The sequence below is a fragment of the Peromyscus leucopus genome, chromosome 3 (assembly GCF_004664715.2).
Source record: "Peromyscus leucopus breed LL Stock chromosome 3, UCI_PerLeu_2.1, whole genome shotgun sequence".
Lineage (NCBI taxonomy): Eukaryota > Metazoa > Chordata > Mammalia > Rodentia > Cricetidae > Peromyscus > Peromyscus leucopus.
This window is the reverse complement of record NC_051065.1, coordinates 50,185,153-50,201,348: the sequence shown is the minus strand read 5'-3', so window position 1 is coordinate 50,201,348 and position 16,196 is coordinate 50,185,153. Positions and strand designations below refer to the sequence as shown.

The 16,196-nt window shown below is 45.9% G+C and overlaps 1 protein-coding gene across 2 annotated transcripts in view; it reads left to right on the top strand.

Moving 5' to 3' along the window:
* The first annotated feature begins 8,981 nt into the window (after positions 1–8,981).
* The window catches only part of Trim24 (tripartite motif containing 24), a 99,562-nt gene continuing 92,347 nt past the window's right edge, over positions 8,982–16,196 (top strand). For both annotated transcript variants that reach the window (XM_028889348.2, XM_028889347.2), the window contains exon 1: positions 8,982–9,582. In XM_028889348.2, coding sequence (XP_028745181.1) covers positions 9,219–9,582 — 364 coding nt within the window. In that variant the 5' untranslated portion in view covers positions 8,982–9,218. The remainder of the gene's footprint in view (positions 9,583–16,196) is intronic.

Here is a 16,196-nt window from a genome sequence, read left to right as displayed (position 1 = left end):
CTTATGTACTGAATATTATCTGGAAATCTCACGAATATGACTTCGTTTAGAAGGAAGATGCCCTAACTTCTTGTATTCCTGTGATCTAGGAATTTTACTGTATCAATTATAAATTTTAATTATTATTATTTTTTATATATGGGTGTTTTACTTGTATGTATGTCTATTCACATATGTGTCTGGTCCCTTCAGAGGCCAGAAGAGGGTGCAGGTAATGGACCAGCCTGACTTCATGTTAAGATCCGAAGCCATCTTGTTATAAGGTCAAAATAAGCTCAATTTTGTTTATTGTAAAATTTAAGTTTAACTGTGCCTTGACCTTTTCCTAAAATTTGACATGTCCCATACCCTTTGGAATTTGACTCACAACTCCAACCATTCCTTGACCTCCACCTCTCATCAAACCACAAGATGTTCTGCCAAATAATCTTATCTGCTTCTGTATTTTGCTTGCCAAGTTCCTTATTGGAAATCTGCCAACCTTCTGGTGAGGCTATAAAAACCTCACACCCCTTTTGTTCAGTGCTGATCTCCTGAGCCCCAAGTTAGGGGAGACAGCCACCAGACTGGCTTTGCTATGCACAGTGGTAAAACTCATTTAATTCAACCAAAAAAAAAAAAAAAATGAGTCCGTGGTCTTTATTCTCATCCAATGGGATTAATATTGGATCCCAGTTGTGAGATAATCTTTTTGTACATTGTGAAGAAGTGTTTCTGCTAAGGTACCTTCTGATTGTTTTAATAAAGAGTTGAACAGCCAATAGCTCTAGGCAGGAGCGGATAGGCGGGTCTTCCGGAGAAATAGAGGAAGAATATGAGAGGCAGGAAGATTTGCCAGGTAGATTGTAGCAAGTCAGACATATGGTACTGAGGAGAGGTAACAAGTCACATGGCAGAATGTAGATTAATATAAACGGGTTAATTCAAGTTTTAAGAGCTAGTTGGGAACAAGGCTAAGCTAAGACTGAGTTTTGATACTTGAAAGAAATCTTTGTCATTACTTGGGAGATAGTGGTTCAAAGAGAGTCCAACTATAGATCCCTTGAAACTAGAGTTAAAGACAGTAGTGAGCTGCCAAGTGGGTGCTGGGAATCAAACCCAGGTCCTCTGGAAGGACAGTCAATGCCCTTAACCACTACATCATCCCTCCAGCCTCTACTTTATCAATAATAATCAGTTAGTTTACATCTCCAGAAGTATGCTGCAATTTCCTTTAAATTCCTTAGTGACTCCTTGAACATAATAACTTCAAAAATCGCCAAAATCGTATACATTGCTACTATAAAGACAGTGAAGGGAGACTTTTTTTGAGAAACCAATATCCATGCTCTGAATATTCCCCAAATACTTCTTTTTCTCTCAACACCTGTACTTAAATTTTAAGTTAAAATTGCCTTTAAATAAACTCCAATTCTTGCTGGGCGTGGTGACACACTCCTTTAATCCCAGCACTAGGGAGGCAGAGGCAGGCAGAGGTATGAGTTCAAGGCCAACCTGGTCTACAGGGCAAATTTCAGGACAGCCTAGAATACACAGTGAAACTCTGTCTCAAAACACAAAAACACCACCACCACACACACACACACACACACATACACACACACCCATACCCTGCCCCCCCCATACCCTGCCCCCCCCAAAACCCTCCCTGGGAGTTTTAGACTTTCCACACTCTACCATCTTTTGAGTGTGGGATGAGAAACCCTCACTGACATATATGTCCTAGCTCTCTTTGCTGACACTCTAACATCTTCAAAGTTTGGGTTGGTACAAGTCAGTTTAGAAAATGGCAAGTTGTCCAATTAAGCACAGTTTAGAATGTGTATGGGAAGATGGGGATACCAACAGGAAGATCAGATGGGGATGAAACTGGGAAAAGCTTTCAGGGTAGCAGGGTGGGACGGGGACAGAAAGTTTTAGAATGAGACTGTAAGCACTGGAACTAAAGAACAATAATCCACAAGCAGTGTGGATCTTTGTGACATGTATTTGGAACAATACTTACAAAAAGAACATTGTGTGAACTTCCTGAGGAGACAAAGAAACATCTATTCATTACAGACAGGGCAGCACAAACAGAAAGAGAAAAAGGATCCTAGCCAAGCATAGCTTGGTGAACCAATGACTTTAACTGGGGTTATGTACAAGAGCATGAGTGAGGAGGAACATGGAGAACTCACAAGCAACTATACCACTGAAGACAATGTCTCTGTGCCCAGAAACCAGCCACTTCCTTTTGCCTTCAGAGAGGGGTGGAGCCTTGTGAGCCCCGTTCCCTACTGCTCGACTCACCATGTATATGCCCCATCTTGAGCAGGCCTTATGAGGGGTACTCACAACTGCTGAGAATCCAAGAGGGCGATAGTAATGCCATGTGGAGAGGACAGTATTCTACAACAGAGAGTAATAGATAAGGAAATAACATGACTTAGATAAAAGAAACTAAAGTGATAAGTCTATACTTAAAACACAGAGGCCATACATACTTAAGCAAAGTGAAAAATATATCTTCTGTGATATTGAGATAAATTAGACTTTTTTGTTTCTTCAATAAATACCTGAGAAAACAATTAAAAAGGAGAAGAGATTTATTTGCGCTCATGATTTCAGAGGTTTCAGTGCGTGGCCAGACATCTCCATTACTCCAAGGTCCACCATGAAGCAGAACACTGTTGTAGATGAGTGCAGTGGAACAAAACTGCTCTCTTTGTGAGAACCAGGAAACAGAGAGAGACACAGGAAGGAGCTGGTAATAGGATTCATCTTTCCAGGGCATGCTCTCAATGACCTACTTGTTCCAACTAGGTCCTATGTCCTAAAATTTCTACCACCTCCCAAAATAGTGTCACCAGCTGGGGACCAAGACTTTAAATACATGAGGCTGTGAAGGCTATTTTATTTCCAAACCAGAATAGAAGGCTAAAAATATGGAAGATAATTTTCTTTGAAAATGATTATCTGAGGAGGATGGTCTTGAACATCTGATCCTCCTGACACCACCTCCAATGAGATGGGGTCATAGGTGTGGACATGCCAGCTTCCTGCACTAGGTAAGCATTCTACCAAATGAGCTCCATTCTCAACCAAGAGCAATTTAAGTAATATCAAATTGTATTACAGGAGCTGGAGAGATGGCTCAACAGTTAAGAGCATTTGCTGCTCTTATAGAAGAGTTGGGTTTGGTTCCCAGCACCCACATGGTTGTTCAAAACCATCCCTAGCTCCAATTCCAGGTGATCTGACACTCTCTTCTGACCTCCTCAGGCACCAGGCACACAAATGGTGCATATAACTTCCACACAGGCTGTGGTGGTTTGGATGAAATGGCTCCCGTGGGCTGGTATATTGAATGATCGGTTTACCAGTTGGTGGACTGTTTAGGAAAGATTAGAAGGCGTGGCATACATGTTGGTGGGTGTCCCTGGGGGTGGGATTTGAGGTTTCAAAACTCACATCAGGCCTAGTCTCTCTCTCTTCTTGTCTCACGTTTGTAGATTAAGATGTACACTCTTAGCCGGGCGGTGGTGGCGCACGCCTTTAATCCCAGCACTCGGGAGGCAGAGCTAGGCGGATCGCTGTGAGTTCGAGGCCAGCCTGGGCTACCAAGTGAGTTCCAGGAAAGGCGCAAAGCTACGCAGAGAAACCCTGTCTTGAAAAACCAAAAAAAAAAAAAAAAAAAAAAAAAAAAAAGATGTACACTCTTAGCTACTGCTCCAGCACCGTGCCTGCCTGCCTGCCTGCCACGAACACTCCATGATGGTCATGGATTCACCCTCTGAAATGGTAAACAAACCCTCAATTAAATGCTTTCTTTTATCATTGCCTTGGTCATGGTATCTCTTTACATCAATAGGAAAATAATTAAGACACAGGTAAAACACTTATACACATTGAAAAAATAAATCTAAATGGAGTAGAAAGAGGACAGAATAAGAACGACAGAAAGAAGACACAGGAATAAAATGGAGAGTATATGAGACGTGGCTGGAGACGATAGCAAAGAATGCTTTATAGTAAATTAGGCAGAGAAACATAAACAACAGTCCTAAAATTTTGCCTGAGTAATATACAAGCAAAAATGAAGCTTTCATGAGATGTAGCCACAGGAGTGGGAATTAAATAATACAAGCTAAGAACTAAATGGAATACCCAAGGCATGAATTGCTGGCACAGCTGGGCTGAGTTGAAAGGTGAAGTTCTCAGATCCCTCGGTCTTTAGCAGGCTCTCCAAGGTGCTTATGCAGGAGGAGCCAGTGGGAACGGTGGGGTCTCTGCAACCATAGAGCTCCTGAGGTTCTGGCTAGTGTGAGAGGGGTAATTGTCAGTCCTTGGTAATTCCTGCCTGCATTTTAGGTGGCCTCTTCTGGTCCTTCAGGTCAGGTGTACATGAGGACCAGTATTCCTGCAGTTTCTGATGGTTTCGTCTGTGGGGCTTCGTTAGGCAGGCAGACCAGTATGGAGAGGGCTTCTAGTTGGGTTATGATTCTCAGGCTACCTGCTTCTTGGCAGAGATCTCTCCTGTCTTGAAAAAAAGAGTCTTACAATTTTCTTGAGCTTCTGTAGTCTTGTTTCTTGAGCTTCTAGAACCTCCTTCATTCCTCCTGGAAGAGATGTTTCAATCTAGAGGAAACAAGTACTTAACACCTCTGAATGCTGTTAAAATTCAAAATAGAGATTGAGAGAAAGAAATTGCATTGAAGTAAGTTTCCCAGGTCATTCTTACGCAAAGAGATGGCTGAGAAACTGCTACAGGTTTCCCTGGGGTATTGATGAGCATTTGTTCCTAGATACCCATGGATACCAAATTCTGTGGGTACTTACTTCTCTTTCCTAAAATGGCCTAGTGTTTGCGTATAATGTATACAAATCCACCCGTAAGTGCGAAATCAAATCTAGATTACTTATACGCAATACAGTGTAAATATTGCATAGTTGTCATGCTATATTGTTTAGGGAGTGTTGAGTACAGGCACTTTATTATTTTTTTTTAGAATGTACTTGTATTTTTTAATTGTATGTGTGTATGCATGCACATATGAGTGTGTGTGCTTGTGGAAGCCAGAAGGGGATGTTGGATCCCTGGGATATGGAGTTATAGGCAGTTATGAGCCACTAAATGTGTGCTGGAAACTGAACTTGGGTCCTCCAGAAGAGCTGCAAGCACTCTTAACTGATGAACCATCTCTCCAGCCAACAAGATGCCTTTTGTGTGTGAATAATTTTGGTCCAAGATTGAATCCCTAAATACACAAAGCATATTACAAAGGCTTGGAAGGTCATCTGTAAAAAATTAACAGTCACTGAAGATCATTAAGTGTTATTTTTTTGTTTGTTTGTGTTTGTTTTTCAAGACAGAGTTTCTCTGTGTAGCTTTGGAGCCTGTCCTGGAACTCACTCTGTAGACTAGGATGGCCTCAAACTCACCGAGATCCACCTGCCTCTGCCTCCTGAGTGCTGGGATTAAAGGTGTGCGCCACCACCGCCAGGCATTTAAGTGTTGTTTTTAACAAAATCTCAGTCATTCAGTTTTACCAATAAAGACTCAGGAGCCAGATGCTAGGGTGAAAGTCTGTTAGCTGAGAGAGGCAGAGAAAGTACCCAGCTCATCTTCCTCTTCAGCTGACATCTGCAAAACCTCTTTTTCTCTGACACTGTCTCAAACCAGACCCCTCAAACTGAATGTTCCTCCCTCTGTTTCCTGTGTGTCTCTCTCTTTGTCCACCTCATTTCCTTTCACTCTTTATGGTTTTTCTTAATAATCCTATGTTCACTTCCTGTCAACTGGTTCCTTGCTCTGCCTCTTGACCTATGGCTGACTTTATTTAACCCTGTTTACAATATTCAAGCAGAAAGCACTTGGATTAAAGGTGTGTTCTAGGGCTGAGACACACCACAACTATAAACAGGTTTTTCCAGTAAGTAACGCAATCTCGGGTTTCACAGTGTGATCAAAGATAATTAAGTGGGAGAACCTGATACTGGAGACCTATTAGCTGTCCTGGGAAGCAAGTCGGAGGTGTTGCTGACTTCAAGTTTGCCATTCTGATGTCATTTGGTTTATTCCTCCAGGATCATCTCAGTTTTAGCAAAGCCTTACACACAAGACAATATCCCCTTCCGAGCTATGTCCACAATTACTTCACTTACACATAAGCACTGATGAACCAGTCTGCATCTGTCTTAGGCTTGCAAGCCATCTTACAGTAAAGACAAACTAGGTTCATTCCTGTTTGTAATTAAATCTCTGTTTCTCAAGGATTGGCTGTAACCTTAACTACAAATGGCTCTGTACTACCTGTTCCAGGGAAAAGCAATCATGTCTTTGTTTCAAAAAGTTGTAATGACCATCTTGAAATCCTACCATTGTTCCAAAAAGTTGTTCTGACTACCCTGTTATGACCACCGTTTGTTCTGCTTCTGTAACCCTGACTAATTTGCCTGCCAAATCCTCCTTTTGGAAACCCCCAGCCCCTGAGCTTAAAGTCCTGGTCTTCCTCATGTCCAAGGCTGACCTCTTGAACCTCACCTTAGGGGAAGGGAGCTTGTATACATGGATAAAAAGCTTACTCTAATAAATTTGACCATGATGATTTGTGTCTGTGGTCTGTTTCCTCAAATCTTTGTGATTAACAGCATGTAAGCTTTTTAAGTCATGTATGTACAAAGCTTGTCTCCTCTCACTTCAAGCTCCAGGAAGCTCTTTACTCAGCTTTTTGTTGTTTTTAGAGACATGATTTCTCTGTATAGACCATGCTGGCCTAGAACTCAAGAGATCAGTTTGCATTTTCCTCTCAAGTACTGGAATTAAAGGCATGCACCACCACACTTAGGTTTTGACTGAACATGTAATTTCTATTATCTTTATTAAAAGCCCATTAAGAGAAAATTGTTTGCTAGCCCAAAACAGTGGAATCTACCTCTGGGCTGGGGACATGCCATTGTCTTCATCTTTAAACCTTAATCCAACTGGGCCAGACAATCACGTGGCTAAGGAAGGCAGGTTCACCTTAATCCATGCTGAAGAGAGGGAGAAATAACCCACCCTTTAATGAGATAATGTACACTTCCCTTCGCAAAATTCCTGGTCCCTAGTGCAGTAGTTGCAAATTCCCCAGGAGGTTCTCCAGGAGTCCTGACTCAGAACTGTCCATCTTTCCCCTCTTCTTCTTTTCTTTGTTTTTCTTCCGGAGGCTGGCCTAATACAAGTTCTCTGGTACTCTGGGCTTCCTTACTCTTCCTCTAAAGCTCCCCTCCTGGCCATACTGCTGTTTGTAACCATGTGACTGACCTCTAAGTCTGCTTTACAAAAATGGTATGGCTTTTTTTCTCTTCCACTTCTTCATCTTCCTCTGGGCAGCCGGCACGATTTACAGCTTGCCTGCATTGGGTTTTTTTCTTTTAAACTCTAATAAAATTTCCTCCAGCTTCCCTTTGAGGTTCTTAAATTCTTTTATTAATGAGACGAAGAACCTCAAGAGGGGACTCTGATTTCCCTAGTAACAGGTGGCAACTCCCATGGGACTCCCCAGAATTTCCGGTAACAAGCGTGGGAGAGGGAAGACATGAAATATAATACTGAAACTCTTTTTTTTTTTTTTTTTTTTTTTTTTTTTGGTTTTTCAAGACAGGGTTTCTCTGTGTAGTTTTGGTGCCTGTCCTCGATCTTGCTCTGTAGCCCAGGCTGGCCTTGAACTCACAGAGATCTGCCTGGCTCTGCCTCCTGAGTGCTGGGATTAAAGGCGTGCGCCACCACCGCCCAGCCACTGAAACTCTTAAAACTAAAATTGAGCTCTTCTCCCTACTTTGAGACAGGGTTTTACGCTGACTATAACCTAGGATGATCCTGAATTTGTAGTGATTCTCCTGCCTCAGCCTCTAAGGTATTAGGAGTTTGGGTGTGTGCCACCACATCTGGATTTTTATTTAATAGTTTAATATTCATGTAGTTAAGACATTTGCAAATCTTTTATTTAATCCTTGAAAAATTAACTGCTTTTATTCATTTAAGAGGCAAAATTAATTTCACCTTTTTCCATTGGGGTAGTTTTTTTTTTTTTTTAAATTCCGACAATCTTGCAATTTCTCTCCCTATACTTCACACACATTCATTCATCACAGAGATGAATTCAGGGCCAGAAAAAAATTCAAGCTGCCTGCACGCTTCCCTTTTCACACAATGTGTGTGTGTGTGTGTGCTTCAACAACGTGTTTTGGTTCTTTTCTCATTTGCACGTTACTTACTTCTCCTTCATCCTCCCTTGGCCCTCCCACGATCCTCCCTCCTCTCCAGCTCCCGTAGTAGAAGCAGTTTTCCAAGCAGTTTCTTAATTAACCAGGTGGGGTAGACAAGGTGGAGCCCCGCCCCTTAGGCGGGGCCATAGCTGCGGGCCGAACCAGGCGCCGGCACCGGCTCCTTAACAAACGATCCCTTTACTATCTTCAGAGGCGAGACACACACACACACACACACACACACACACACACATACACAGCGAGCCAATTAACAAACGATCCCTTTACTATCTTCAGAGGCGAGACACAGACACACACACACACAGACACACACACAGAGACACACACACACACACACACATACACACACACACATACACACACACACACAGACACAGACACAGACACACACACACACACACAGACACACACACACACACACAGACACACACACACACACACACAGACACACACACACACACACACACACAGAGCGAGCCAATCAGCGGCCGCGGTCCTCGGCGATCGGAGCGGGGGCTGGCTCCGCCCACTCCCAGCCTCCCGCGGGGGCCGTCCGAGCCTCGCGGGCTCCCGCAGGCCCCGCCCCCTGGGCAGGCGCGGCGGCCATTGGCTGGCGCGCCGCTTGCTGTCGCCGCGGTTGCTGGGAGAGGGAGGTGGGGGCGGGGCCCGCGGTGGTCCAAGGGGCCCGAGAGAAAGGCTGCTTAGGCGCGGGAGGGCGCGCTGGGCGGGTTCGAGCGCCTCGGCGGCGGTTTGCCTAGTGGCCCGCGCGGCGGCGTCGCGGTGCGGGAACCGGTCCCCGTTGACAGCTCCGCGTCTTCCGGCCGCGCCACTCGGGAGGCGGCTTCCTCCCGGCGCTCCCTCCGCGAGTCCGCGCGGCCTCCGAGGAGAAGCGAGAGGCGGCGGAGGTCGTCGGGGGCGGCGGGCGGGGAGCGCGCTCCCGCTTCCCCGGCGGCGGCCGCAGGACAATGGAGGTGGCTGTGGAGAAGGCGGCTGCGGCGGCGGCTCCGGCCGGGGGCCCCGCAGCGGCGGCGCCGAGCGGAGAGAACGAGGCCGAGAGCCGGCAGGGCCCGGACTCGGAGAGCGGCGGCGAGGCAGCCCGGCTCAACCTGTTGGACACTTGCGCCGTGTGCCACCAGAACATCCAGAGCCGGGCACCCAAGCTGCTGCCCTGCCTGCACTCGTTCTGCCAGCGCTGCCTGCCCGCGCCCCAGCGCTACCTCATGCTGTCGGCGCCCGCGCCGGGCTCGGCAGAGACCCCTCCACCCGCGCCCGCCCCCGCCCCCGCCCCAGGCTCCCCGGCCGGTGGTCCTTCGCCATTCGCTACCCAAGGTGAGAGGGGCCCGCGAGGCGGCGGGCGCGACCCGCTATCACGCGACTGGGGAGGGGTGAAGAGGGCCCCGGCTGGCCAAGCGACTCGGCGAGTCCCTCACTTTTGAGGAGCTCTGACGGCCGCGGCGAGTTTGCAAGCTCCCCGCTGCCTCCGCGCAGCTTTGTCCGGGTGCATACGATCCGGATCGGCTCGTGTACACCCGGGTTAGGCGAGCCGGAGCGGGGGAGGGAGGGATGGAGATGAAGTGATGGGGAGTTTCTTTGATGATTGATTGCAGATTGGTTGCCGTCTGTTTCGAATCTTGTGCGTTCGGAGCTCTTTACCTTAATGAGTTCCCTCTCCCTAGCCTCTCCGTTGGGGACAAAGGAACCGGGAGAAGGAGTTTTGCTGTCTGCTGCTTTCGGAGATTTTATTTTGAGCGGCACGATAAAGGGCAGAAAGTAAATAGACTTCCAAAGTGTTTTGTACGCAGTAGTTGGAAGTTACTTTCTCTTTTGTGGTGTTATTGGGTAATTAGTTTTTGACAGGTAGTTCCCATTGCTTATGTTAACAGGTTTAAAGCATTTAAAGTAACAGTCATTTCTGGGAGACCGCTTGAAGTTTTTAACGCTGCAATTATTTGGGCAAATTGACGTCTTTTAAAAATACGAAATAACTGCGGAAGAGAAATCTGTTTCTCTTTGTGGTTTTTGGTTTGTTGGTGTATGTGTTTTGTTTGGCTTATGTAGTGACCCAGACTTGTTCACAACTAGCAATCTTCCCGCCTCAGCCTCTCCAGAGTGAGGATCACACCGGCATGAGCCATCACACCTGGTGGCCAGTCACTTTTAGCATGTTTTAAGGGAAGTAACTGTTTTGAGTTAATATGTTAACTAATTACACTAGGTTGGGATGCGATTGAGGGCTTGGATTGTTGTCTTAGATTCACTTAGCTCTATGTTGTCTTTAGTCATAGGAAACTATTTTCCATGGGTCTCTATTGTTATGGGGAGTCGATTGGATACCACTCAGAAGTAATGTATAGCCAATTCAAAGTTTTTATTCCAGTTGGCTGGGACTACACCTAGGTATTCAGGGTACAAATGCAACATGGCAGTTCTCAACCTGTGGGACATGACCCCTGGGTCTAACTACCCTTTCACTGGGGTCGCATATCAGATATTTACATTACAATTCATAACTGTAGCAAACTTACAGTTATGAAGCAACAAAAATAATTTTATGGTTAGGGGGCCAGTCACCACAACATAATGAACTGTATATTAAAGGGTCATAGCATTAGGAAGGTTGAAAACCACTGCTATATATATTTTAGGGCAAGGAGATTTTTTTTGGGGGGGGGTTTCGAGACAGGGTTTCTCTGTAGCTTTGGAGCCTGTCCTGGACTAGCTCTGTAGACCAGGCTGGCCTTGAACTCACAAAGATCCACCTGCCTCTGCCTCCTGAGTGCTGGGATTACAGGCGTGCGCCACCACCGCCTGGCAGAGCTTTTTTTTTTTTTAATTAATTTTTTTTATTCATTTTACGTACCGACCACAGATCCCCCTCTCATCCATCCCTCCTCCCACTACACCCCACCCTCAACCCCATCCCCCTGCCTTCCACTCCCTCAACCCTCCTCCCCTCCTCCAGCAAGGTAAGTTCTCCCATGTGGGGGGGACACTAAGCCTTCAGTTGAGGCAGGACCAGGCCCCTTCCCACTTTATCAGGAGTGAGCAAGGTGTCCGACTATAGGTAACGAGATCCAGAAAACCAGCTCATACACGGGGGATAGATCCTGATCACACTGTGTTTCAGGGGCCCCTCAGACTCAGCTATACAACTGTCTCTTGTGCCGAGTGTCTAGTCCGTCTATGCAGGTTCCACAGCTATTGCATTAAAGTGTATCTGAGTTCCTTTGAGCTTAGCTCAGTTGTCTCTGTAGATTTCCCCATCATGATCTTGACACCCCCCCCCATATAATCCCTCTTCTCTCAATTTGACTGGACTCCCGGAGCTCAGCCTGGTGCATGGTTGTGGATCTCTGCATCTGCTTCTATCAGTTACTGGATGAAGGCTCTATAATGACAGTTAGGGTATTCACCAATCTGATTACCAGGGTAGGCCCGTTTAGGCACCCTCACCATTGTTGCTAGTAGTCTAATTTGGAGTCGTCCTTGTGAATTCCTAAGAATTTCCCTAGCACCAGGTTTCTTTCTTACCACATAATGTCTCCCTCTATCAAGATATCTCTTTAATTGCTCTCCTACTCTGTCCCTCCCCCCAGCTCAACTATCCCATTCCCTCATGTTCTTATTCCCCATCCCCTCCCCTGTATTGCCCACCCCCCATCCCCAGTTTACTCATTGGGATCTCCTCTGTTTCCCCTTCCCAAGGTGATCCGTACATCCCTCTTAGGGTCCTCCTTGTTTCCTAGCTTCTCTGAGCTAGGTTGTAGTCTGATTATGAGCAAGGAGCTTTGTTTGTTTGTTTGTTTTGTTTTTTGTTTTTTTCGAGGCAGGGTTTCTCTGTGTACCTTTGCGCCTTTCCTGGAACTTGCTTTGTAGACCAGGCTGGCTTCTAACTCACAGAGATCTGCCTGCCTCTGCCTCCCCAGTGCTGGGATTAAAGGCGTGCACCACCACCGCCCGAGAGCAAGAGCTTTTAAAGCAAAAAAACCACCTTGGCTGGTGGTTGCAAGGAGGAGTGGTTGTACAAACAAGCAGTTTAACAGAAGCTAAGATAAGCAGTTAGCTGGAGGAGGAGGTTTGCACAAGCAGGAAGTTTAACAGAAGTCAATATAAATTAGCTGAGCATTTTGTCCTCATGTTCTTAGAATAGAGTTTGGTAATTTTCCACAAGATTCTCCAGTCAAACCTAAAGTGGCCTCAGCAAAAATACAAGCTAGAGAAACCTCTGCACTATCTTGCCCTGTCATATTCTCTAACTGGTTCTATGGGCATGAGACGAAACATTGACTTGTCCTGTTCTGGGGGACATGATTGGTCCTAAGGACCAGTAGCTTAACTAAGTTTATTCTCTGATATATTGGCCATGAAGTTGAGGATGCAGGGCCCCATAGTTAGCTGGATCAGGATTAAGAATCAGGCTAATGCTGACAGTAGGGTGATCGGCCATGGGGACCAGATAAACGGCCTGATACCAACTCTCTGATCTATGTCTCCTTTCTTCCTTTTCTTTAATGTTTTCCCTGACCATGGCAAGGTTTTCCTAATTACTGATTGGTTGGCACAGAAATAGCAAGTTTCTCTTAAGGCCATGCCAAGTCTTATCTGTTTCATTAAAAAAAAAAAAAAGTAGATCTAGCCTCCTTCAATTGTATAAGACTACCTCTGTAAGGGAGTCAACGTGGCTTTCCAGCCTAGAAGTAGAACTCCCCAAATGGCCTAGGTCTGAGTGTATCTGGGAACTGAGTTCCCTAAAGTTTTGATTCCCAACAATCAAGGCTGGGGTGCCTATGGCAGCTGCACTGGCTATTCCTGTCCCTACTAGAGATCGGGGCTAGAATTGGGGCCTGTTTGAGACAAGGCCAGGAGCTTTCCCCTCTTCTCCATTGTAGGCATGTACGTAAAGGATAACCATTAGTACGAGCTAGGTAGCAAGCCAGGTAGGTAGGTTCAGGGGCATGAATGAATACGCAGTCTTTTAGGCTAATTTGGTTTGTTGGGCATTTGAGGAAGCCTTATTGTAAGGTGAAGAAGCAAGATTATAATTTGAGGACAATATGCAGGTACGTTGTCCTGGGCAGGGTAACTTGCCATTGGCAGCCTGATTTCAATAAAGTCCAACTCCAAATGTTCCCCAGGCCCATTTCCTCAAGCCTGGATTCTTTGTGGGATCTTCTCCCTTTGAGGTTTACCTGAGTACAGATGACACATCTAAAGGTGTGGTGTTTTTATAGTTAGGCTTTCAAATTTGGAACATAATACCTGGATCTGGAGCTCCACAGCTTTCGTGGCTCTTAGGTGGGTAGCTTGGAGGTCATAACCCATCATCTTCCTAGACTCATGAGAAGGATGGATCTGCCATCCAGCAGCATCTACTACCACCATTCTTTATCCTGTATGGCTAGTTCTTGTTTTTGCAGTCAGTCTCCCCTGGCATGCATTATGAGTGGTCTGGTAAGCTGGGCTCCGGCAGAGCTTCTAAGACTTGGTGAGGCCCCACTAGTTCTAGGACTACTTCCTGGGCAGCCAAGTCAGCCGCTCTATTATCTCTGGTTTCTGGGGAATCCCCTTTGTGGTATCCTTTGCCATGGACAGTGGCTACACTCTTGCATAACCAGAGAGCTTCTAATAGGGCTAAGATTTCTTCTCTGTTTCTGATTACTTTTTCTGCTGAGGTTAAAGGTTCTCTTTTCCCTGTATAGAGCCCTATGGATCTGGGCCATGGTGAAAGAATATTGCCTATCAGTGTATATGGGGACAGCATAGTCTTTCCGCCAGCAGAATCTTGGGTCAAAGCTAAAAGCTCCGCTTGTTGAGCTGAGGTTCTTCTGATTAAAGATTGTGCCTAGATAGTCTTATCTTAGGTCACTACTGCTATTCCTGCATACCTGATACCATCTTGAACGAAACTGCTCCTCCGATCTGGTGTCACCAATGGGACATTAGTCAGATCAGGCCTGATAGACTGGATTAAGTCCATCACAGTCCATCACCTCAAGACAGTCTTGCAGAGGTTCTGTGAGGTCATCATCCCACAAGAGACTGACAAGGGTGAGGGCTGACATGTTGTGGAACTAAAATGCAGGGTTGATCCAGAAGCAGGGCTTGGTATCTGGGTCACCTTACCCCACCCCAGACATTAGACATCATCTCTTGGGTGCCCCCCTCAAGAGGGCCTCAATAGAATATGGGCTCTCAAGAACAAATCTTGCCCTAAAGTTAATTTGTCAACTGCTTTTATCAGCAGGGTGGTGGCAACTATAGCCCTTAGACACGTTGGCCATCCGCCTGCAACTGGGTCAAGTCTCTTGGACAAATAGGCCACCAATCTTTTTCCACGGTCCCGGAGTTTGCATGAGGACCCTTTTGGGAATGCCTCCAGCTCCATCTGCATACAAGTGAAATGGCTTAATAATGTCTGGAAGGGCCAGGGCAGACACCAGGGCCTTTTTCAAGGTTTTGAAGAAGGTCCTCTGCTCGGTCTCAGTTCATTCCAAAGGCTTTGTACTCCTGGTGCTGACATAGAAGGGCTTGACTGAGCAAATTCATATTCATTTTCATGGCTGGCAATATCCAGCTGCCCCTAGGAATTCCTGTACTTGTTTTTTGTTGTTGTTTTTTATTTTTTGTTTGTTTTGTTTTAATATGGGAGCAGGGATTTGCAGGATGGCTGATGTACAGTGTATGCATTTGCTTTCCTTCCTCTAGGTTGTAGCCTCGGTTTATGACCCAAGGGACACACAGCTGAACCTTCTTGGTTGAGACTCTGTACCCTAGGGCTCGGAGGGATTCTAAAGGGCCTTCTGTTGCCTGTCTGTATTCTTTCTCAGTGGTCAAAGCTATGAGAGGTCATCATACACTGGAGCAAATGCTGCTTTGTGGATATTTTTGTCTAATTCCTTTCTTGGGGCTTCATCAAACAATGTTAGTGAGTTTTTAATTCTTACTTCTGGTCTGTTTCCCTTATTTCATCTGTTTCTCCAAGGGCAGCTATCACCACATGGGAGAGTTTCTTTCCTTGTCTGTCTTTGAAAAGTTGACATCTACTCATCCCTTCAAATCCCTCTCTCTTAGTTAAGATTTCTGTTGCTGTGAAGAGACACCATGACCACAGTAACTCTTACAAAGATTTAATTGAGGTGGCGACTTACAGGTCAAAGGTTCAGTCTATAATCATAGCAGGGAGCATGGCGGCATGTAGGTTAGACATGGTGCTAGCTATGTCTTGATCAGAAGGCAACAGAATTCAGTGACATGCTTCCTCCAACAAAGCCACACCCACTTCAGCAAAGCCACACCTCCCAATAGTGCCAGTCCCTATGGGCTAATGAGGGCCTATTACATTCAGTCTATCACACCCTCTAATTTCTGCAACTTTCTTCGTATGTCTAGGGCCAGCTGTGTGACAAAGGCAATATTAGTGTCTCACCAATTTTCAGGGACATCTAGGTTTATGGGGGTAAATAATCTGGCATGTCTCACAGAACCTTTCCAGTAACTCAGCGGGCGATTTGTCATCAGGTACTTGAGTATCCTGACTTACCTTGGATAAGTTGGTAGGTTTTTTTTTTTTGGTTTTTCAAGACAGGGTTTCTCTGTGTAGCCTTGCGCCTTTCCTGGCTCTCGCTCTGTAGACCAGGCTGGCCTCGAACTCACAAAGATCCGCCTGCCTCTGCCTCCCGAGTGCTGGGATTAAAGGCGTGCGCCACCAACGCCCGGCTAAGTTGGTAGGTTTTATGGCTGCCACTTTTAATCCTTGCAGTGATGTTTGGTGGGAAGTTTCCAATGTCTCCTTACCTACATTGTTATTAGAGTCCCAACTGGGTCCAGTTAATGACAAGGTTCACTCTGCCTGGTCCTCTACTTTGGGAAGTGTCCATCTACCCAGCCCCAGAGTCTACTACTTTCCAGCCAGATTTGGGTCTACTTGGTTATAAACAGGGTGG